Below are 25143 nucleotides of genomic sequence, written 5' to 3'. Positions count from 1 at the left end.
GGTGTAGTCTTCATTATACTTTCTCTTGTTAACAGCTAAGCTTACTCTAATTATGTTTTGTCCTCTTTTTCATCAAACTTTTGATAATTTTTTCCCTACATTTTAAGAAAAAATTAACCTTTTATCTATAATATAATTTGAAAATATTTCTCCCGTTTGCCATTGACTTTTGACTTTGTTTATGGTGGGATTTTTTTCCTGTGGAAAAAAGGGAGGCATGGTTTTTGTTCATTTGTTTGTTTGGTTTACTGGAAGATTATAATTATAGAGATGTCTCAGTGAAAGAGACATATAAACAGAACACTGAGTAAAAGGAGGGAGTGTGTCATTTAATGATATAGGAAGTGAGCATTTCAGACAATAAGATTAACAAGTACCAAGCCCTGAAGAGGAAATGAACTTGCTGTATCTGCAAAACAACCAGAAGGCCTGAGTGTCTTGAGTGGCATAATTGTATTTAAAGCAATGTCTACAAAGATTTGTAAATGCATTTAATTTTGATATTTCAAAATTATATTTGGTTCAATTCAGTTACTGTAAACATTAGATTAAAATACTTTTCTTTTGATTCTTGTTTTCTTCCTATTTCTTGATAGAGAAACAAAATTGGAGTATAATCCATGCAATAGGCTTAGGTCTCAAGACAACTTTTTATTAATTATGAGGTGATGAGCTATTGAGTTGGATGAGATATTAATAATTAAAACAACAGTACAAGTAAAACTATTATTTGTAAAGCATTTATTATATGCCAAGCACTATTATATGATATATATGTGAATATATACATATATATGCATATCTTATATATGTATATTTCTTATCAAATCATTAAGAGAAAAATACTATTAGTATTTCCCTTTTAAATGTGAGAAAGTTGAAACCTAGAGAGGTGGAGTAACTTGCTCAAAGTCACATAGTATACAGAAGAGTCAGAATTCCAACAAAAATCCAGAACCCCAAAACTTAACCGCTACTGCTGTTTTCTCCTCCACATAATAAATGTTAATAACTTCTCTCTCATACTATCTCCAGGATAAAGAAAGCTATGCAGAAAGCTATGTGGAAAGAAGAAAGAGCAAAATGAACTGAACAATCATTGAATGCTTACTATGTAATAGATAAATGATGTTACATCATCCTCATCTTATTTACAGATGAGTAGAAAAGGAAGTTCATTGGGATTATGCAACCTCTAAAACTCATCGAATAAGTAAGTAGTAGATCCAGGCTTTAAGTCAAAGCCTGGCCTCACACCTAACACAGTTCTCTCTTCTACTTGACGCTGAATCCCAGGGCTGAGAAGAGCTCACTCAAAGAAGAATAAATGTGAACATGAAAGTGATATTAAAAAATCTTTAAAATAAGAATTTTATGCACATACACACATATTGCATATTTGCTATGAGCAGGTTCTTACACTTTGGAGCAATAGAAATAAAAAACCTTTCAAAATAACCTCTTTCCTCAAGGAATACATTCTAGACAAGGCATAAAGTCACCAACATGAAAAAGATCTTTAATAAAACAAGAAGAAATAGTTTCAGGACCCAACAAAATAGTGATTTAGATGAAAAGAGGTGGAGAATCTTGAAAGATGGATCTTTCACTGTGGGCTGAGTATGGAAGTGGACAGCATTGAGATGTGAGCTAGGTTTTTGAGGATGAATTGGACTTGGGATAAATTTCAGGCTGAATTGCTCTTCTCAGTCTTCGAGGACATAAGGCTAGACTAATCTCTGGTGTCAATAAGTAATGATTAGTGGGCAAGCAACTAAGTTACATGTAAATGTTTATATTTCTTTAACAAGTTATTAAAGAATATGTAAGTCTATGTCTATTAGATAAGAGTAGGTATTTGACTTTTCATTTTAATGATGACTATAATTTTTAAATACAAAACATATTTGGTTAGAAAAGAGTACTCTATCCCTATACTATTATCTATATTTTGAGGAAAGCTCTGTCTGGAACAGGTAACAGTGGCCCAGGCTTATTTGATAAAAGTTTCTGAAATGGTATGTTCACATTTAGCTGATGATAAATGGATGTGTCTACCTACTGTGTATGCTACTGTGTGTTAGTGTCTCTGAACTTGGGTATTTAAACATGTGTGTTTATGGACATGTGTAGCTGGTAATAAAAATAAGTGTCATCACAGGGAACTATGAGTTTCTAGACATGACAGTTCTCAGAGGTTTCCATTGTGAGGAAGATATTGAACTGGCAAATCTAAATGTCAAAATTATATGAGTGATCAGGTATCACATTTAGGAGAAAATGAAAGTGGATGCTGAGAAAAGTACTATTTAGGTAGTAGATGCCAGATAAGTTATCACATTTCCCCTAATTCGTTTTTCTTGAGATAGTGGGGGGATCAGAAGTTATTTGAATAATAGATGGAAGAAAGTGGGGTGGGTATTACTATACATTTTTAAGAAAATTAATCAAAGGTAGATTTGAGCAGAACATGTATTTAATTAATTGGAACATGGATGAGAATAACACTGGGATAAATGGAAGATGTAAAGATGAGGAGAGGGTGAATATAGAACAATTAATAGGTATAGAAAGAGATTAACTTGAGGTCAAGTTAGGAGCATTTATTTAGATTTCTTGGCAAGATTTTAAAACGTCTATTTAGCCCCTTCCAAAATCTGCTTGGTCCTCACTCCATAAATAATGGCATTGTGCATAGGTGGGATGACCACATAGAGGTTGGCCAGGAGGATATGGACATAGTGTGGGATGAGGCTTCCACCAAACCTATAGGCAAAGACAGAAAAGAGGGCAGGGATGTAGAAGAGTAGGATGACACAGACATGGGAGCTGCAAGTAATCAGGGCTTTGGACCGGGCATCTCAAGAAAGGAGGTGGAAGACAGCTCGGAGGGTGTAAATGCAGGAAACAGTGATAAGGATGATGCCCAGGTCTGTGGAGAGTAGAGCAGCTGCCAACTCATACCAGACGTTGATGGAGATCTCAGAATAGGACATACGGGCGATGCCCATGTGCTCACAAAATGTATGTGTAATGATGTTGATTCGGCAGTAGTGTAGGTGCTTGAGGAGAAAGATGGGGGGGAACATGATGATGAAGCTGTGGGCCAGCATGGCAGTGACGATCTTCCCAATGACTGTGCTGGTGAAGATTGGGGCATATCTCAAAGGGGAAGAGATGGCCATGTAGCCGTCAAAGGCCATGGCCAGGAGGACTGCAGAGTCAGCCATGAAAAGGAAGTGGATGAAGAACATCTGGGTGAGGCAGCCATCAAAGGAAATGTGGCTCCCTAGCCAGAAGTTAGCCAGTGCTTTGGGCATGGTGGAAGTGGGGAGCAAGATATCAGCACTGACCAACATGGACAGGAATATGTACATGGGCTCCTGCAGGCTTGGCTGGGAGAGGATGACACAAATTAAAATGCCATTGCCTGCCAGAGCATCTATATACGTGGTGCGGAAGAGGATGGAGAGCCAGATGTGTAGGTGCTCCAGCCCAGGGAGGCCAATAAGGAAGCAGCTCACCAGGCAAGTATCAGAGTTGTTCACAGCCGCTGTGTTGTTAGCAGATAGAACAGCCATGATTTTCTGCAGAAACCTCACCTGTGCCATAAGGGAAAAATAGCTTCAGACTTCGTATATATTAGCAGAGTGCACATAAAGGCTTGCCATCAGCCACAAGGTCTGCACACACTCACAGATCCTACAACCAAGTTGGGCTCTGCACACAGGCATATTCTCTATAGGGAATCACACCCAACATCTGCACAAAGTACAGAGCTCTAGACCTCCACAGACAGGCTCTGTGTCCTTATTCAGAGGCCCCTCATACAGTTATAAGACTTTCAGGCACCTGCAGGTCTCAAAAACATTGCCAGACTTGGTAGAGTGCCACCAGTTTGGAAAAGAGCAGGAATAGCTAGGAAATCAAAAACAGTCTCTATGGGTATGTGAACTGTACTGAGCTCTGCAAAAGCCTCAGGTTCTCCCACAAAGGGTCACAGTCTCACACCAAAGAGCAATTGCCTCTGCCTGGTGGACTATGTGGAAAAGTAGGGTTGAGGGCAGTGGGCACTGTAGACCCTATGTCTCTTTTCCCCCAGTCACAGATGCTCTGACAACTACAAAGGCAGTGAAGGCTACTCTGGCATTTACAAAGAACACTGGACAGGGTGTGAATAACTCTAATTCAGAGATCTCTGTCAATTAGACTGTGTGATTTTGGACAAGTCACTGTCTTTTCTGAGAAACAATTTTCTTTTTTTTTAATTTTTAAAAAGATTTTTAAATTTATTTTTTAATTGAAGTATAGTTGATTTACAATGTTGTGTTAATTTCTGCTGTACAGCAAAATGATTCAGTTATACATATATGTTATTTTTAATATTCCTTTCCATTATGGTTTATCCCAGGATATTGAATATAGCTCCCTGTGCTATACAGTAGGACCTTGTTGTTTATCCATTCTATATGTAATAATTTGCATCTACTAACACCAAACTCCTGGTCCACCCCCCTCCCCCTTGGCAACCACAAGTCTGTTCTCTATGTTTGTGAATCTGTTTCTGTTTTGTAGAGAAGTTCTTTTGTGTCATATTTTAGATTTCACATGTAAGTGATATCATATGGTATTTTTCTTTCTCTTCTGAGAAACAATTTTCTTTCTTTTTTTTTTTTTTTTGCGTTACGCGGGCCTCTCACTGTTGTGGCCTCCCCCGCTGCAGAGCGCAGGCTCCGGACGCGCAGGCTCAGCGGCCATGGCTCATGGGCCCAGCCGCTCTGCGGCATGTGGGATCTTCCCGGACCGGGGCACGAACCCATGTCCCCTGCATCGGCAGGCAGACTCTCAACCACTGCGCCACCTGGAAAGCCCGAGAAACAATTTTCTGATCTTGAAAATAACATAATTGTTTCTCTATATGGTATGTTAAATTAAATTTTGTCTGTGGAAGCCTTATTAAATTGTGTGGTGCTTCCTGAGTCACCTATGTAGCTCTGAAGTGTGGTGCTATCACCCAGAACATGAAGGAAAGTGTGGAACAATGTTTTTCAAAGTGCGGTCCCCAGACCAGCATCAACAGCATCACCAGGGAACTTGCAAGTTCTTGGACGCTACCACACGCCTAATGAAACAGACACTCTGAGGTCAGAGCAACAATTTCTATTTAAGCGAGATCACCAGATGATTCTGATTCATGTGAAAGTTTGTGAACCACTGATGTAAGAACGTCTTTACTTTCTTCCCTATCTGGTCTAGATGTCTATCTCACAGGACCGATAACTTCTCAGTCCCAATTAGTTTCTACTGCATTCTCTGTGAAAATGCTCAGGCTTCAGCTAAATCTAACCAGTGCTTTCCTCAGCTCACATAGTCAGGATGTGAAGAAAATGACATAATCATACCAATAGACTTTATTACATGTTAGGCTACTTTACCCCTCCTCAGTCCTATTAAATTATTCTCACAACGACCATACAACTTTTACCACTGCCCAGGTTCTTGTTTCTTCCTACGTTCCCTCCTATTTACCTGAGATTTCGAGACTGTCAGGAACCAACTCCTCATCTTTTTATTCCACTCCTGTAAATTGATCTTATCTCTGAAAGCATCCTCCTCTCTTTTCCTCCAATCTCAGAGGAAATAGTGTTGATGTCTCTCCTGCATTTTGATGTTTCCTACCTTAGGGCTGTAATATATTTTACTTTACCTAGGCACGAGAAAGCCCCCTTAAGTAGTTTATGTATTTGTTTATTTGTTTATTTATTTAGAGAGTACAAAGACAATATAAATCAATTATATTTTTTATACTAGCAGCAAACAACTATAAAATTAAATTGAACATTTTCTTTTTATTTGTAACTCAAATTGTCAAAGCCTCTACACAAAGAATTACAAAATATCGCCAGAAGAGATTTTTTTTAATGTAAATAAATGGAGAAGTACACCATGTACACAGATCAGAAGTCCTGATTGATTGTTAAAATATCAATTTTCTCAAAATAAATATGTAGTTTTAACGTTTAATTTTTCCAGCTTTATTGAGGTATAATTGACAAATAAACACTATATATTTAAGTGCACAGCATGATAATATATGTATACATTGTGAAATAATTACCACAATCAGGTTAATTAACACGTCCTTTACCTCACACAGTTGTCATTTTATGTTTGTGAACTTAAATTATTTTTAAAACAACCTGGACATACAGACACACACACACCAAAAAAACACAAAAACCCCACAAATGTACATATATAGATACTTGCATGCAGGCATATGTTTTAAAACATGTACATGTGTATACATATGTATGTATGTATATTTTCAAGAATAATTTTACCACTTATTCTCTGAATTTACTTTCTTTCCTACCTCATCAGGGACTTTGTTCCATCAATTATCCCCCCTCTTATTTACCAGCAGTTACTCCTAATTTCCTGAACCTTTACTTATGAAAATTCAAATATTTTTAATCTTAAAAGCAATCAAGGGGGGCTTCCCTGGTGCCGCAGTGGTTGGGAGTCTTCCTGCCAATTCAGGGGACACGGGTTCGTGCCCTGGTCCGGGAGGATCCCACATGCCACGGAGTGGCTGGGCCCGTGAGCCATGGCCGCTGAGCCTGCGCGTCCGGAGCCTGTGCTCCACAATGGGAGAGGCCACAACAGTGAGAGGCCCGCGTACCGCAAAAAAAAAAAAAAAGCAATCAAGGGGCTTCCCTGGTGGTGCAGTGGTTAAGAATCTGTCTGCCAGTTCAGGGGACATGGGTTCAAACCCTGGTCCAGGAAGATCCCATGTGTCGTGGAGGAACTAAGCCCATGCACCACAACTACTGAGCCCGTGTGCTACAGCTACTGAGCCCACACACCTAGAGCCCATGCCCTGCAACTCACTGCAGTGAGAAGCCTGCACACCACAACGAAGAGTAGCCTCTGCTCGCCACAACTAGAGAAAAGCCCGCGCACAGCAGTGAAGACCGAATGCAGCCAAAAATAAAAAAGATAAATAAAATAAAAAACAAACAAAAAAATTAACAACTACAATACAAATATCCTATTCACCTAGCCTGTCTCACTTCTTCCTTCAAAATCACACCTTTCATTAGATACTTCTTTTGGCTTTGATTTCTTTACCATCCACTTGTTCTTCTCTTGTCCCTGACCTTCCTTTTTAGGCCTCATAAAGGGTTCATCTGTCCCTGAAGGAAAGTTTACTGTTGGTATTTTCTATTGGGGTCTCTATGCTCCCCTCACTCTTCACTCTACCCGGCCCATCTTGTCACCTGCTTTGGTTTCATTTAGCGTGCTTGTGCTGAGACATTCCAAATCTATAGTTGCCATTTATAATGCTTTTCAGGCTCCAGATCTACTTATCCAAAGACCTCCCAACTGGTCTTCTAGCCTGTAGTCCTTCCAGTCTCTAAACCAGCCTCCATATATAAATTGTGTTTCCAAAAGGTAATTTTGAGCACACTACTTACTTGATCACAGATAATAATTTCCCATTGCCTAATAGATTCATACACACATACTATGCTTTCTCCACTGATACTGGGTCAGATGCATGTCTCTGAACTGGCTCTTTTATAAATTCCACTTCCTCTATCCCCAATCTCCCCTTTAATCTAGCCAGTTTATATTTCTCATTCAGGAAGACTTTCCTCATTTCCCAAGGCTGGGTTATGTACTTCCTCTGTACTCCTATATTCCCCTGCAGTTATCTATTTCTCTCTCTAGGATTTATCACACTGAAATATTTTCAGCCCCAATATAACATGAGCTCCCTAAAGGTCAGGCTGTGTCTTATTCACTGGTGTCTGGGATAGAGTTGACATGTAGTGAATGTTAAAAAAATGACAGAATAGGTAAGTTCCCACCCATTCAGCCATGTGAGTTCACACTGTGAAGGACACATAAAAATATCATAAAAATCATGGATTTATAATCATAGATATTCTGTCCTCACATTCTTTTCTCGTCTGTAGTCATTCATTGTGCTCATTCTTTCTACAGCAACGTTCAACATGTTATCCTCCACTACATGCTCCCACCTTTGTCAGTCCCATCAGCACCTGCATAAACTTTTCTTCTCTGATTTCAGTTCTTTTTCTAAATTATCAACTTCCCAAGCAGACTCTGTTTACATTATCTCTCCATCATTCATTTATGTGACTTCTGTTTTCCTCCAATTCAGGTACCCATTGATGTTGCCACACCCTCAAACCAGGGAGCAACCTCAGGCACTCTGCTTAAAATTTGTCTCTCTGGCAGCCTCTTTTTTCAGAACTTCCACTTTTTATTTTTTTAATTTTTAAATAAAATTTATTTATTTGGCTGCATTGGGTCTTTGTTGCTGCACAGGGGCTTTCTCTAGTTGCGGCGAGCCGGGGTTACTCTTCGTTGCATTGCACATGCTTCTCATTGTGGTGGCTTCTCTTGTTGCAGGCCATGGGCTCTAGGCGTGTGGGCTTCAGTAGGTGTGGCACAAAGGCTCAGTAGTTGTGGCACACAGACTCTAGAGGGCAGGCTCAGTAGTTGTGCTGCATGGGCTTAGTTGTTCCATGGCATGTGGGATCTTCCCAGACCAGGGATCGAACCCATGTCCCCTGCATTGGCAGGCAGCTTCTTAAACACTGAGTCACCAGGGAAGTCCAGAACTTCCACTTTTTTTTTTTTACAACTTTATTGGAGTATAATTGCTTCACAATGGTGTGTTAGTTTCTGCTTTATAACAAAGTGAATCAGTTATACATATATATCTGTTCCCATATCCCTTCCCTCTTGCATCTCCCTCCCTCCCACCCACCCTATCCCACCCCTCTAGGTGGTCACAAAACACCGAGCTGATCTCCCTGTGCTATGTGGCTGCTTCCCACTAGCTATCTATTTTACGTTTGGTAGTGTATATATATCTAATAGTTTTATTTTCATTATCTAAGTCAGTCCTGACAATCAATGAGATAGAGCTTTTTGTTTTTCTTTCCACAGATTTTAGTTATAACCTTGAGCAAATTACCTAACCTTTCTGAGACCTGGTCTCTTAATCTGTGGGGATAAACCTTCCTTACACTGTTTTTACTAATAATTAAAGGAGATAACGCATGCACAGTGCCCATTAGGCATCATTGCAGTTGATGTTCTTATTACTGTTACAGTTTTTTTTTTACAGTTATGTGTTGTCATAGTCTATTGTAAGTAAAAGAAGAGAGATTTCAAATCAATTCTGTTTGACTCCCAAAACCTCCACTATTAGTTAGAAAACTAGCCTGCTCATTTTTTTTTTTTTTTTTTTTTTTTTTTTTTTTTTTGCGGTACGCGGGCCTCTCACTGTTGTGGCCTCTCCCATTGCGGAGCACAGGCTCCGGATGCGCAGGCTCAGCGGCCATGGCTCACGGGCCCAGCCGCTCCGCGGCATGTGGGATTTTTCCGGACCGGGGCACGAGCCCGTGTCCCCTGCATCGGCAGGCGGACTCTCAACCACTTCGCCACCAGGGAAGCCCAGCCTGCTCATTTTTTATAGCCTTCTTTTTTTTTTTTTATCCTGATGATTCTGGTGTGGGACTTGGCCTAGGTACTTTGATTACTATCAGCTATACAAGTTCTATGATGATCTGGTACTGCTGAAGAACTACGAGGAGAGGAAAATGGGCTATGGTGATGGCAGTGGCAATACTGTGTACAAGAACTTCATGTACTTTAACTACTATGGCACAGCTGACATGGCCAAGGTGGACCTATCCTCCAACACACTGGTGCTATGACACCCACTGCCTGGTGCCACCTACAACAACCGCTTCTCCTATGCTGGTGTGCCCTGGAAGGGCTTAGATTTTGATGGTGATGAGAAGGACTGTGGGTGCTCTGTGTCACTGAAGAGAGCAAGGGTAACCGGGTTGTGAGTCTTCTCAACACCAGCACTCTAGAGGTGGAGAAAAGCTGGTGCACCAGCCAGTACAAGCCAGCCCTGTCAGGGGCCTTCATGGCCTGCGGGGTGCTGTATGCCTTACACCCACTGGGCATCTGCCAAGAGGAGATCTTCTATGCTTTTGATACCCCCACTGGGCAGGAGCGCCCTCTCAGCATCTTGCTGGATAAGATGCTGGAAACGCTGCAAGGCATCAATTACTGCCCTTCTGATCACAAGCTCTATGTCTACAGTGATGGCTGCCTAATTATTTATGACCTCAGCTTCCTGGCACTGAAGCACAGGCTACCAAGACCACCAGCCAAAATGCCCTCTGGGGCTTGGGCGCCACTCAAACTTGTCAAAATGAACAAATCCTCCAGGCCCTGAGACCTCAGGGCAGAGCATTGGTAGAATAGTGTCCTTCTCCTCACCCTCCAGGTGGACCACTCCCTAAAATGGCCATCATCTCTAATGATTGGGAGACATTGATTATATCTGGTTAGTTCTTTACAATAAATATCTCAATCAGCATGTTAAAGCTCTCTTTAACCGTGGTCTGGGTGGATTTGACTGGAGTTTGATTGGGAAATAAAACACTAACTGGGCAATGTTACCCCCTCTTTACCAGGAACTTAGAATTGTAGGAGCTGGATTCACAGTTTTTAAAACAAATCTCATTCCGTGTTTTGAAAACTGTGACTGGAGCTCTTACAGTTGTAGAAGTCTGTGAGCTAGGTTTAGAATTGCATGTCTCAGGTTAAGATCCTCTGGTTCCAGTGCTGAAGATCCAGGGGAGCTGATCATTAAAGTGGGATGTGGAAGTTTCCTTTCCTATTTCTGACCCCTTATGCTGTACCTGGGGAGAAAACGGGCAGTGTCTTCGTGTGAAAATCAATGTTTCACTGTCCTGATCAATCTCACTTTGAGCACAATTGAGAGAGGGGCTTAGAATTGAGTCCTGCTCTAGGAATTAAGCAATGGAAAGCTGAGTATGAGGAAGCTCTGACATGGATTGGGCTAAAGGTCCAGCCTTTTAGATAAAGAATCCTTTGATATGATAGCAGAAAGTCTCCTGGCCAACTGTCTGTAGTTTCTTTGCTCATTTTCAACATACTGAGAACAGATGACCCAGACTCTCTGCTTGTGACTTATTTATCTGTATGATGTACCTCCTGTCCATGCAGGTAGATGGAATGTTCAAGGTTTCAGACTCTAAAATCTTCACAGTCACACAGAGGATACCAGATTACTTCATACACACTGTCTCATGCTTACACTTTCACATATACATATATTTACTAATATACATCCAATCAGACATGCATTCTCACCCTTACATATACAATATTTCCATCTATACCCAAATATCAATAGACATGAAAATATTTTAATATACCCACTAACAGAAAATTCATCTACTAACGAAATAAAAGTTAAATAAGAAACGTTGGCTTTTTAGATGCCTAAACCTGCCCCTGTTAGGAATTTCCTGCTAACTACCTTTAAGCTCACCTCTTGATTTACAGACATCTCTCCCCCTCAATGCTTTGAAACAAAGGTAGGCACTGAAGACTGGGCTAGGACATTGAAAGAAATCATTCTAAAAGTTCTGCTATAACACCATGTAGAAAAGACCAAGTGACAAGTGAATAAAAAATACTTTGCAAGGAATGATTCATTCACTTTAGTTTGTTGCACCTCTAGCAGGAGCCTCCCTGGCTAGCCCTGCTCCTGCTTCTAGGATAGAGGAAATCTTTTCCCACCACATGGGAACACTCTCAATTAAGTCTAGAATCCCCAAATCTTGACCCAGAGAAAAACATGGCTTCCTCTTCTGCTCAAGAAACTTTGTTCTTATTCCATTTTCCTTTCTAAGGCTTCACTTTTTCCAGATCACTAAAAAAAACTAATAAGCTCCTTTCTATGGGAGAAATTGCTTTCTTACCTGCAGGTATGCGGTTTTATCTATGGCTTCAATAGCCCCAGCTTTTCATACAGGAAGCCTGACATCCTTACAAGGGACTCACATACAGCACCACAGAGAAATACACCCCCTATTTAAGCAATCTGTTTTTATTTTAATAGTTGTGTTCTGAGAACTTTGTCCCCTATTTCCTGGAAAATTGTCTTATTTTCTTTTATTATGGAGACCTGGACTCCCCAAATATGTCTCCTTCCCCAACTAGTTCAGGCAGAGACTGAGAGGCTTGGGTTGACATCACAGTATCCCTTTTCTGAAGAGGTTATGCTTTCGGTGGGTGGGGCAGGGGGAGGTGCAGCCTGGGGATGAGTCATCTCTTCTTAGTCTACCTTATATCAAGTATGAATCAGTAGCCACGACAGGCCTCAGTTGGGCCATATCTGGAGAATTGGGGTTGGGGTATAACATCGCAAAATACCTGGCCCAAGTCTGGTCACTCATCCCTTTTGGGGCAACAAGGAAACCAGCCTATGGCCTGAGAATGTGACACCTGAGACGGAGGCCAGCGGAAATATTTTTCTGCCCTCACCCCCCTGCCCCTGCTTCCACCTGCCCCCCATCTGCCCACCGACTAAAGTCCATGCCACATGTCATCGCTCGAACACCCAGGATGGCCCAGTGTGGTCATCCCTCAGGGCTGCTTGCAGACAAGAACATCTCTTCAAGTGTCACTCGGGTGATAGTGAAGACACCAGGCAAGCAGGAAGACTTTATGATAGCCAGTGATACCTCGGTGAGGCAGTTCAAGGAGAAGCTATCGGCTCACTTTAAATGCCAAATGGACCAACTAGTGCTTGTCTTCATGGGCCGCCTTCTTAAAGACCATGACACACTGAGCCAGAGGGGCATCCTGGATGGCCACACCATCTACATGGTCATCAAGCCCAAAAACAGCTCCAGTTCCCTAGTCCATTCCTCCCAGAAAATGTCAACCAATGAGCCCTGCCATCAGGGCAAAAACACCAAAGGAAACATCAGTGGAGTATACCAACCTGCTGGTATGAGTCACACCCCAGTGGAGTCATCGCTGTCAGTGGATGTGCCCAAGGGGCATACCCAGTACCTGGAAGTGGGTAGTTCAGATCGCATAGCACTGATACTGGAAAATCCTAGCATCCAGCAGCTTCTGTCCAACATGGAATTCATGAGACAGTTCATCTTAGAACACCCAGACATGCAACAATTGATGCAGCAGAACTCGAAGGTCTCACACATCCTTGAAAATTCTGAGATCCTATGGCAGATTCTGGAGCTGGCCAGGAACCTTGCTGTGATTCAAGACATAATGCAGATCCAGCAACCTGCAGAGAATCTTGAGCATCCACCGAACCCACAGTCATGTGTGGGCTTAGAGACAATCCCTGGATGGGACAATACCCTGGGTTAGAGCTCTGCTGATTTCAATGACCAGATGCTCAACTGCTCACAAGATCCGTTTGGGGGCAACCTTTTCACAGCTCTCCTGGGAGGACAAGTGCCAGAACAAGTCCAGTCCTCACCCCCATCTCCACCACCACCCCAGGAAAGGAGCAGACATCTTGTACAGTCCTCTACAGCCCGGGTCATCTATGCTAGTTCTCATGGTCTATCCTCAACCAACTCAGACAATACTACCCCCAACAAGGTGAACCATACTTCCAGGGCCAATACTGCCGATAACTCCACTAATGGTCAGAGTCATACATGTGCTGTTGAGCAGCCAGCTGGGGTACCAGCCTTACCTAGCATAGGGCTCAACCAGCAGCCCTGGGCAGAAGGCAAAGATGCCACCATCTCTCTAGATAGCTCTCACCAGAAATTAGAGGGTGAGCTCCAGCAGTCAGATGAGCGTACCAGCTCCCAGATTACAGGAAGCATGATGCAGTTGCTTTTGAGCAACCCTTCCCTGGCAGCCCAGATTATGTTGTTCATGAGTCTGCCCCAGCTGATTGAACAGTGGAGGCAGCAGCTGCCCGCATTTCTGCAGCAGACATAGCTTTCCAATATACTTATAGCCCTAGCTGACACTAAAGCAACACAAGCAATATTGCAGATTGAGTGGGGTCTGCAGTTATTGGCCACTGAGGCTCCTGTTCTTCTACCCTGGATTGCACCCTACCTGTGGGGCCTGGGTTGGCTTCCTGCACCCAGCTGCATCTATCCTGACACAGTGCCCTGGACCTGGGATGTGCCAGATATGGCTGAGCCCAAAGGTCCTGAGTCCTGCCACAAATCTGGAACAGTCCTGCAGAGGCTACAGTCCCTAGCTAGAGACCCTTCCCACCTTCTACAAGCCCCTGAGATTCGTTTCAGCAAGCAAATGGAATCTCTTCAGGCCATGGGGTTTGGGAACCACCATGCCAATTTGCAGGCCCTCATTGTCACCGAGGGAGACACCCAGTGCTGCCATCCATAAGCTCAGGAGATCCCAGGGGTTCTAACCACTGTGCCTACCTATTTGCTTTGTTACCTTCCTGCTGACCCATTTGACCACCTCATCTGCCTTTTCCATCTTTTCTGATGCTTCCAGCCAGGAGAAGTCCTGGAATAGGAGAAACCAAACAATGCTTTCTCTACTGAATAATAGACCATTGACCATGGCTGAAAGATCTGTCAATAAAATGGCTACACGAACTTGCCCCTATCTGAGGTTTGGCTTTATTTTATCTTTTACAAAAAAGGCAACTGTCTATGTGTAATATCCCTGCCTCAACTACTGTATGTGCATGCACACACACACACACCACATGCATATATTAATATAGAGAATCATATTTACACACACAGAACCACATGCACAGATATCATACCATACTCACATACCCAAGAACACGCACATATAACCTCAGACACTTGTGCACACATGGCTCATGCAGCCAAAGATTCATGTGCAATTCCCTGGGAGGTGTATGTTCAAGGCAGAGAAGCCTTCATGAGAGGAAAAGCTGTGAGATAAGAGTATTCTTGTTGTGTTTGAAGAATAACAAGGAACAAGGTAGCTGGAGTGGAGTGAACCCAAAAATGGGGGAAAAAAGAGAATTATTAGAAATCATGAAGAGCTTTGTAGATCTGGTGATAACTTTGGATTTTACTATGAATGCAATAGAAAATCACTGCTGGATTTTGAGCAAAGGAATGGAGTGATTCAATATATCAGTCTGGCTGCTGAGTGGGGAATAGACTGTGGTTGAAGAAAAAGTTGGAAGCAGGAAAACTAGTTAGAGCAGTTGGGAGATGGCAGTGTCTGGGATTAGGGCGGGAGCAGTGGAGGAAGTGAGCAGTATTCAGATTCTGGACTGCAAAGGGAGCTCACAGATTTGTGTGGTCCTCACAGGTCACCCATCCTCCAGCCCTGACATGACCATCAGCAAGAGTAAAGGAGGCCCCACTAAGCTCTCAGTGCTTCTAGTAAATCTACTGCCAAAGACCCTCATTCCACCATCACAACCTACCAAAAAGATACAGCTCAAGAAAGAAAACTATAGCTAAAAACAGATTTTTCACCTCCCCATTAAGATGTCTTTATTAATCCAATTAAGCCTATACCCTCAGTTTACATAAAATGCCAAAGTTCTCCAGATCATCTTCCCGATTCTCCCAATATGCTCGGAAAATCCCTCATCTGACTCAATTTCCACTCGTCAGTTCTCCAAACCTTTCCACGCTACCATTTAGAACTCAATTTGGTGACAGTGAAACTCATATCTACAACCTTCTCTCTAAATGTTCCCTCACCTTTTTGCTGTGATTGAAATCTGGCTGTCCACTGAGGATACTGCTTCTCCAGCAGTGATGGCTGCTTCTTTCATTCCCTGTGAACTTAGAAGTGGGGTAGGTGTCCTTCTTGAACCTTCTTTTACTTCCTAACCATAGTTTTCTAGCTTCAACACTACTCAATCTATCATAATTATTCTGATATAATATCCACTTAGCAAACTCACCATGGTAATATCGGTTATATCCGACTCTGCCTAATCTCTGTGTAGGCACAGATATACAACTATCCTGACTAGTCTTATTTAAATTTATTACCAAAGCCTTAATTGGTCTGTTTGTATTCCTACTACATTTTCTTATTCTAATGTTTTGGTGTTTTTCTTTTGACAGAATCTGCATCAGAATCACCTGGAGAGTGTGTTAAAACACAGATTTCTGAGCTTCATTCCAAGGGTTTCTGATTCTGTAGGTCTAGGGTAGGGCCCCAAATTCTGCATATCTAACAATTTCCAGGTGATGCTGATGATATCAATTTAGGGACCACACTTGGAGATCCAGTGCCCTAACCAATTCACTATCTTATATTTTTGAGATGATCATTTCATACCTTTTATCCTCTTCTCAAGCCTTCAACACCCCTTTTATCTATTCTCAGTCTCAGATGATATTTTGCTTATTCCAACAAGAAGATAAAAGCGATCAGAAGTGACTTTCACCTATGTCCGCCACTAAATCAACAAACTAACTTGCATCTGTACCCATATACTCAGCCCTGCATCTTGTTATAATGAATAAATGGTCCATACTCCTAAATCAAGATCTTCACTTGGGCATTTGATTCCAATCCCTCTGTCTTCTCAACAATTTACTCTTGCAATTGTTTTCTCTTTCTCCTACATCACTGTGTTCTTCCTCATTGGATTGTTCCCATCAGAATAAAAGCATGTTGTGAGGCTTCCCTAGTGGTGCAGTGATTGAGAATCCGCCTGCCAATGCAGGAGACACGGGTTCGAGCCCTGGTCTGGGAAGATCCCACATGCCACGGAGCAAATAAACCTGTGCACCACAACTACTGAGCCTGTGCTCTACAGCTTGGGAGCCACAACAACTGAAGCCCGCACACCACAACTACTGAAGCCCACTCTCCTAGAGCCCATGTTCCACAGCAAAAGAATCCACCACAATGAGAAGCCTGCACACCACAATGAAGAGTAGCCTGCACTCGCAGCAACTGAAGAAAACCCCCGTGCAGTAATGAAGACCCAATGCAGCCAAAAATTAATTAATTAATTAATTTTTAAAAAAGCATGTTGCAATCATCTCATCTTAAGAAAAAACAACAACAACAACAAAGCCTTTATTTCCCCATTTCTATGCAGCCATCTGTCTTTTCTCATTTACAGTACTCTTATTGGATTCACTTTCTTTTCTATGTATTTACTTTTAAACCCACACCAATCGGGTTTTCTGTCCTCACCACTCTTCCAAATTGGCCTCATCATGACCCCCAATCTAACCTGTCTCTCTTGTTCAAATCCATTGATCAATTCTCCGTCCTCATCTTACTGACCTACCAGGATCATTTGACACAGTTGGTTACTCTCTCCTTTTTTTTGAAACTCTTCTCCTTCTTCATTTGGCTTCTTTCTCTCTCTAACTTCTTTTTCTGACTTAATGTTTTATTTCTTCTCAATTTCCTTTGCTGAATTCATCTAATCTTCCAGACTTCTAAATATTGTACTATCCATGACTGTTTTTTCTTACCTCTGTCCTTTTACTATGCTCACTAATTGCACAATTCTAAATACTCTGTTGATGCTGATGAACTCTAGACTCACAATGTTGAACTACCTTCCTACACTTTCATTTGGATGTGAAATAGACATCTTAAATATATGTAAAACTGAACTCAATTTTCCATTTAACAACCTTATTTCCTGGTCTTTTTTACCTCAACAAATAACCAATCCATTCTTTGAATTTTTCTGGGGGATAATGATAATGGGGAAAAAAATAAAAAGTTTATTTCATCCTGAACCTCTCTTTCATACTCTAGATCCTACCCATTAGAAAGTCAATATGTTGAAATATAAATAAAGAATTCATGGCTAATGTTGAATCAGAGAGGAAACAGGAACATATGATGCCAGGAAGAGGCTCAACTGACAAGTAGCCTAATTTGGGTTTTCATGGGCACAAAAGGGATTAAGGAACTTTTCTTAATTGTCCAATCCCAGTCTGAGTCTCCAATACCACATACCAGCTGTGTGAAAACAGAACTCTTGGCTTGAGAAGGAAGTGTCAGCCCAGGCCCCTCACTATGAAGAAGGCAATTGAGACAAAGGAAATAGAAGAGTTGAAGGGTGGGGGGAGATGAAGCACCCAGGGATTCAGAGCACCTTGGAGAAGTCTCAAAAATCCATTGTATGAGGCAGTGATGTCAGTGCTGAGGTCACAGAGGAGACCTGATGGAGTGAGTTCTGGCTTAGAAGGCTTCAGTGGTGGCTGTTCAGCAAGATGAGGGCAGTTTCGAGCCTTGTGTAAGAGGAAGGACGGGGCCACAGCTGGTTGGTATGTTTCCCCAAACTGGGCCCTTCATGCTGCCCTTGCCCCTTCACTCATCAACTATAGACCTCTTTCCCAGGGCCTCAGGTTTCCCTCCCATGACCCCTGACATCTCTCAAACCCAAAATCTTCCCAAAGCATCCTATCCCAGGGACCTCATAACCCCTTCCATGTGGACCCTCCAGTTCCCCCACCCTGAGATCCCAGATCCTCTTCCTGCTCACCTATCCTACTTTCACCACTGCCCAAAAGGCTGATCCCAGTCTCCCATCCCCATCCCCCTAGCTGTGTTCCCACAGACCTGGGCCTCCTGCTGCCCACCATGGCCAAAAGTGGAGAGGCCCTGCCACAGGGCAGCCGAGTGCTGGTCCAGGATCCTCACCTCATCAAGGTGACAGTGAAGACGCCCAAGGACAAGGAGGATTTCTCAGTTACAGACACTTGCACCATCCAGCAGCTGAAGGAAGAGATATCCCAGTACTTTAAGGCCCACCCTGATCAGCTGATCCTAATCTTTGCTGGCAAAATCCTCAAGGACCCTGACTCACTGGCACAGTGTGGGGTCCGAGATGGCTTCACTGTCCACCTGGTCATCAAGATGCAGCGCTGTACTGTGGGCACTGAATGCCCAGCTGCTTCAGTCCCTATCCCAGCCCCAAGCCCTGGATCACTCCCTCAGCCAAGCTCCATTTACCCAGCAGACAGGCTACCCACCTTCAGCTTAGGTGTCCTCACAGGTGTCAGTGGGCTAGGCCTGACCTCTGGTAGTTTCCCCGACCAGCCAAGCTCACTGATGTGGCAGCATGAGTCTGTGCCTGAGTTTGTGGCTCAGGTCATTGATGACCGCTTCATCCAGCGTCTGCTGTCCAACACAGGCCTGGTGCACCAGCTGGTTCTTGACAACCCCTGTATGCAGCAGCTGACCCAGCACAACCCTGAGATTGGGCACATTCTCAACAACCCTGAAATCATGAGGCAGACAATGGAGTTTCTGTGCAACCCTGCCATGATGCAAGAGATGATGCGTAGCCAGGACCGGGCACTCAGAAACCTGGAGAGCATCCCTGGTGGCTACAATGTGCTCCGTACCATGTATACAGATATCATGCACCCAATGCTTAATGCAGTGCAGGAGCAGTTTGGTGGCAATCCCTTTGCTACCACCACTACTGCTAATGCTACCACCAGCAGCAGCCAACCTTCAAGGATAGAGAATTGTGACCCTCTCCCCAACCCCTGGGCTTCCACATTTGCAGGCTCAGCTGGTAGGAGAGGCAGGAGGCCTGGGGACCAGGATGTACCTGAACTTAGAAATAGCGTTTCCAATATTCTAGGTAATATAAGCCTCTATAACTATCTCCAGCAATTACATGAGAGCCCCCTGTCCCTGGGAACCTATCTGCAGGGGATTGCATCTACGCTCAGCCCAAGCCAAGAACCACCACCACCACCAGGAAGCCAAGTTCCCCCAACTTCACTCTCATCCCAGGAACTTGAGTCAGGCCAGCCTCTCCCCAGGGAGTCAGTAGCTATCAAGGGGAAGCCCTCCTGCCCCGCATTCCTGAGATATCCCACAGAGAGCAGTGCTAGAAAAGCTGGAAGCCAAGATGGTGCAGGGAATGGCTCCACTGCCCACAGCACCAACATGCCTGATCTTGTCTCCAGGCTGAAGTGTGCTGCCAACAAGGACCCATTTGTTCCTTCCCCACCTTCACCCACAGCAGTCACTCCTGGAACCCCTGAGCATGTCTGGCTGCCGCCACCAGCTTATCCAAAGTCTCTGAGGCCAGCCGGAATGAATCAGGCCCTACAGTTGCAGGACGAGATGTGCTGGAAGCTGCCACTGCTGCTGCACCTTCAGGCAGCCATGGCAAACCCTCGTGCCATGCAGGCCTTGCTGCAGATTGAGCAGGGTCTGCAGATCCTGGCTACTGAAGCCCCTCACCTCCTCCTCTTGTTCATGCATTGCCCAGCAGGGCTGGGAAGTATGGCAGGAAGTACAGAGCCTCGAGAGGGTGCCCTCATGCCTGTGGATCCTCCCCTAGCCCCAGCTCCTGAAGTTCCCTCAGCACAAGGCTCTGTGGAGCTGGGCCTCCATTCCATGCCCTTCCTCCAGAGGTTGCAAGCCCTAGCTGGCGCCAATCCCCAGCAGCTGCAGCCCAAGACTCACTTCCGGGTGCAGCTAGAGCAATTGCGGGCCATGGGCTTTCTGAATACTGAAGCCAATCTACAGGCCCTCATTTCCACCGAAGGTGACATAGATGCTGCTGTGAAGAAGCTGAGGCAGTTGTAGGAGCCCTAGTTGTTCAGACCGTATCTTTTCCTCTGCGCCTTTTCCCCCATATCCCCTACCCTAAGTCCCCAATTCTTGAATGCAGCTGCACTATGAACCAAATTTACTATGATGCTCTTTACTGTGGAGACAATGTTGTTCCAGAGTCATTGGGAAGAATGAGAGCCAGAACAGGGTAGGGGTGCTGTGAGTGACCCAGCCATCCTTGCCAGTGTACCATCGTGGGACTCCAGTCTGAGCTCTGCTAATGCCTATCTTGAGATGCAGTTACATCCAATCTCCCGTGTCATCTGCTGCCTGAGTCTGATTTTTTGTGGGCTATGAGAAAAGGGGGGTGTATAGGAGAAGAGGTGGTGGTAAGAGCTGTCTCTGCATGGATGGGAGGGCTTGGATGGGAAACCAAAAGGTTTCAAGTTAGAAGATTCAGAGGCACGGGGAACAGAGGAGGGTGAGATGAAGACTGCAGCTTTCCTGGTGTCCTTCCAAAGGTCCCCCCAGATTTGGTGTCCTGTAGGAGCTGCCACCATACACTCTGTGTTCTTTGGGGCTCTCTACCATCAGCCAGACTGAAAATTGGGCACAGCTTCTTATTTTTATTGCCTCTGAACACTATCCTACAGGTGGCTCTCACCTTTGGGATTTGATTCTGATCTCTGAGTGGATAGCAATAGAGCAAGAATCAGGCTGAGTTCTAAGATTCCCTGATCTCACCAAGTTTACAAAGTAACTGTCCCTGGTAGCCAGATTTATAGTTGATTCCACTGCCATGGACCCAGCTTGTTCTGGATTTTGTCTTTCTTGCAATATCTAGCTCAGAAACTGAGGGCCTACCCTGTGCTCAGCATTCTGCTAGGGATTAGGAATTCAGTGCGAGTAAAAGAGGCATGGTCCTGCCCTCATGAGTGTATGATGGTAGCTGGAACTGCTCAAACAGTACTAATTATATATAATCACTATATATAATTAGTTTATATATATATATCATGTATATAATCTATCTATATATTATATATATACCATATATATTATATAATTATATAATTATATATATATCATATATATAATATATGATATATATATATAATTAGTTTATATATATATCATAGTTTATATATAAACTATGATAAGTGCTATAAAAGATGGGGAACTGTGAAATAGTGTAACAGAGACTTGGTCTAGTCTGGGGAGAGAGGGAAGGGTTCTGTGAGCAGGTACTCCAATCTAAAATCTGAAAAGTGGTAAGAATGAAGTAGGTACAGATTCGAGAGGGGAAGGAAAAGTATTTCAGCAGAAGAACCATTTATGTACAAAGGTGCTGAGGCAGGGTGTGCACAGCACACAGGAGGTGCTCTCAGCATCTCAGACTATTTGCACTCAGGGATGCTTCTCAATACCCATGTGCTTCTGGGGCAAAAGTGTTACAATTCATGAATCAAGTGAGTGAACCATGCCTTCCAGCAAATAAATGTGCCACTGGGCTCACACAGGTAAACACACTATGGAGTAATACACTAACACAAAATGCATATTCACCTTTTCTTTTCTTTTCTTTTTTTACTGTACTCGGGCCTCTCACTGTTGTGGCCTCTCCCATTGCGGGGCACAGGCTCCGGACGCGCAGGCTCAGTGGCCATGGCTCACGGGCCCAGCTGCTCCACGACATGTGGGATCCTCCCGGACCGGGGCACGAACCCGTGTCCCCTGCATCGGCAGGCGGACTCTCAACCACTGCGCCACCAGGGAAGCCCCATATTCACCCTTTAATACACCTTCACATGGGCACACTTTTGTGCACGTGTATGAGCATACACACAAAACACACTCTGTTAGAGTTTTATCACCGATGGGGGTATAAACAAACAAGCAAAAATCTAATGCTATATTCTTGTCAAGGAAAGAAAGGGATCTTTGAAAGAGGATACCACTATAGTAAAAGTGGCCATGGTGTTTGTTTAAAAGTCAGAGACTCAGTGTTGGGGGTCCTTTTAGGGAGAAACAGGTTCTGCCTGGAACCTAGGATACTTGGACCAACCTGTCTTCACCTTTTAGCTACCAGCACATGGCTTAGAGATGAAATGAGCTTTGGGGGCAACTTTCTCCCATTGTTTTATGTTTTAAACTCTAGGTGGAGCACAAGGCTTCAAATCTCCTTTCTACCCCCTCTTCACTCCCCATCAGTGAGGGAGTTCTTGTCCAGATCAAATGAACTGTTGTTTATGGTGGGGCTAGAGGAAAGGCAGACGAAAGTCTTGCCTCTTCATTTCCTGCAACTAAGAAGGCTCTGGGACTGCTTCTGACTGCTGAAGTTGTATACTGTAATCTCTAATTACAGCCCTTGGAAGGCCAGGTAGGTCTGAGAAAAAATTCAGGGAAAGAAATGTTGCTTTTATTTACCTTTCATATGGGCCACGAAAAACCTGAGTATTCATGTGACGTAAATTCCAGCTCACCAAGGCAGACAGTAGGTGGGAATCTGGGTCTGAAAGTCCTGGGTAGAGAAGAGAGTGCTCATTTATCAGATTGTTTTCTGGTCCTCTCCTATGGAGAGCCCTCAACTGTTGATTGTGTGTTTGGAATCTTTGCTCTAGCCTCATTAGAGACTGAACTCAACAGCTCCATGTTCAGCTCTGTGGTGGTGTCCAAAGGAAGTAGGTTCCTGGGGTGGGGAAGGTCACTGTCCTCCACCTAGCAGCTGATATAGGACCTGGAACATGGGAAACATTCAATAAATGATTGAATAAATGAATGTTGAATGATGAATGAAGAAATGAGTGACCAAATGAGAAAGTGGTAGCATTTTCTTCTTATTTTCTCCGTTTTTCTCCAGGAGCAGCCTGTAGATGCTGTACAAGCCACAAGATGGCAGGAGTGGTTTATGGAACTGCTGACTCCGCTGGGGCCATCCAGAGGGTACTTTGAGGGAAGAACTTGTAGACCCCATACAAGGAGTGTTGGAGGCGGGAAACCAAGGTCTCTTTCCCCACTTCTTTTTCCCGAGGGGAGATGCTAAAAATAAGTCCCTTTTCTTTCCATTGTTGACAGCAAAGACAACAAGATCATTACTCTTAAAAAAAACACTGGCTTCTTTGGAATCTTAGTCTGTATTTACGTTAACCCAAGAATGCACACAAGCCAACAATGCTCTTAGTGTAGGATGACGGAAAGAGCCCCACACAGCTCCTGGCTCCAAAAACAAGACTGTATGCTTTAGTATATTCATACATGTGCATGTAAGTGAGTTGAAAAAAGGGCAGAGGGATTATAAATAGGGATTCTCTCTAAGGAAGGTATGAAGGTAATGGTGAGGGGTCTTCCACTTTATATTTAACATGTATGAAGTATATCTATTATGTTATATTTTATCATGGAACTATTTAAAGTATTCATGGAAATTTTAAAAGACTTAATTATTTACTGGTTACATGATCTTAAAAGATTTTCTCAAATTATCATATTTTATTTTTTTATTAGTAAAAATAAGATGTAAAAAATATGTTTCATAGAGTTTTGTTGAGGAATAATGAATGTAAATCTCCTAATAGTCCTGCATGTGGCTCACAGTGGCTGCTAAAATACCACTGCTAATGGATTTCTACTAACTATTAATTATCATTTTGTGCCTCCCGCCCCACATGCATGCACGTACGTATCATCTTCTATCATGTTGGCCTCATGCAGTGCTAGATAATAAGCACGTGCTTAGCTTATATTTGTGAATGAATGAATACCTACCTTTAAAAACTCCATCCTCCCTAAATGTCTAATCCTAGATCCTGGTCATATAGCCATATATATTTTGATATCCCAAGCACTCTAGCACAGATTCTATTTCAAAGGCACTTAAAAAATGTTGGTAAATGAACATCTGTCTAATCTGGTTCACATGACTGACCCATGATGTAGGCTTCTTACAGGTCTATACTAGATTTGTGAGGGCCACAAGGAAGGCAAAAGTTTCTGAGTAGATGCTTCTAACATCCTCAGAAAAGAGTTCCCCTGAATCCTCATGAGAATGTGCACGTTCAACATTCTACTCCCAAGAACACTTTGGCCTACAGAGGAAAGCCACCACTAGCTCTGTAAGTTTGGTTCTTCCTGTTTCTAAGCATAACACCTTAAGTCACTCAGTCTCTGGCAACCTCAAAAATCTTGTGATAAATAGGACTAAAACTTCCAATAGGTCCTGTTTTTCTCACAGGGTCCTTGTAAGAATAGAATACAAGTCTTTCCATTAGAATATCTTATATACTATCGAGCATTGTGCTTGTAAGCAAAGTTTTACAAAGTCCTTGCTTTCTGAGGCAGGTCAGACCAGGTCTCTACTCATCCTGAATATCCAATAATCCCATTTTCACAAAATGTCTAATAATAACAATAATAGTAATAATAATAATAACTAAAACATCTATAATATTTACTATGGGCCAGGAACGATTAGGCACATTACATGTATTAATGCATTTCATCATTAAAACAATCCAACACACCAAACAGACCAAAGTACAGAAACATGAAGTGATTTGCTAGAGTACACAGCCAGTAAGTGGAAACTGACCTTCTAAACCAGACCGTTTGATTCCAAAAGTACTGCACTAGTTTATGTATAGAGGAGCATGAAACAGTGAGTTTTTAGAAATCCAGAGAGATTATAACTGGACTACCCATGCTGAGCCATAATTAAGTGGTTGAAGGTGCAACAAA

The 25143-nt window shown here is 43.1% G+C and overlaps 3 protein-coding genes and 1 pseudogene across 4 annotated transcripts; 3 read left to right on the top strand and 1 right to left on the bottom strand.

The window, feature by feature from the left end:
- Positions 1 to 2636: 2636 nt before the first annotated feature.
- Positions 2637 to 3611, bottom strand: LOC307056506 (olfactory receptor 52B6-like; the record flags this gene model as incomplete). The annotated part of the gene is given in 2 exon segments (XM_079709322.1): positions 2637 to 2861; positions 2865 to 3611. Coding segments are annotated over 2 exon segments (972 nt in total).
- A 1570-nt stretch (positions 3612 to 5181) lies between these two features.
- LOC307055589 (olfactomedin-4-like) lies at positions 5182 to 10294 on the top strand (annotated as a pseudogene). The gene is made up of 2 exons: positions 5182 to 5219; positions 9572 to 10294. The product of its transcript is annotated as an olfactomedin-4-like (transcript).
- A 2174-nt stretch (positions 10295 to 12468) lies between these two features.
- UBQLNL (ubiquilin like) lies at positions 12469 to 13863 on the top strand (the record flags this gene model as incomplete). The annotated part of the gene is given in 2 exon segments (XM_079709316.1): positions 12469 to 13272; positions 13276 to 13863. Coding segments are annotated over 2 exon segments (1392 nt in total).
- Positions 13864 to 18417: 4554 nt separating this feature from the next.
- Positions 18418 to 20442, top strand: UBQLN3 (ubiquilin 3; the record flags this gene model as incomplete). The annotated part of the gene is made up of 1 exon (XM_079709315.1): positions 18418 to 20442. Exon 1 carries the CDS (start codon positions 18472 to 18474, stop codon positions 20440 to 20442), a length of 1971 nt encoding a protein of 656 aa, XP_079565441.1. The 5' UTR covers positions 18418 to 18471.
- Between the last annotated feature and the right edge of the window lie 4701 nt (positions 20443 to 25143).

The sequence above is a fragment of the Hyperoodon ampullatus genome, assembly GCF_949752795.1.
Source record: "Hyperoodon ampullatus genome assembly, chromosome: 7".
Lineage (NCBI taxonomy): Eukaryota > Metazoa > Chordata > Mammalia > Artiodactyla > Ziphiidae > Hyperoodon > Hyperoodon ampullatus.
Note: the sequence above shows the minus strand (reverse complement) of the source record. Positions and strands in the feature narration are given on the sequence as shown.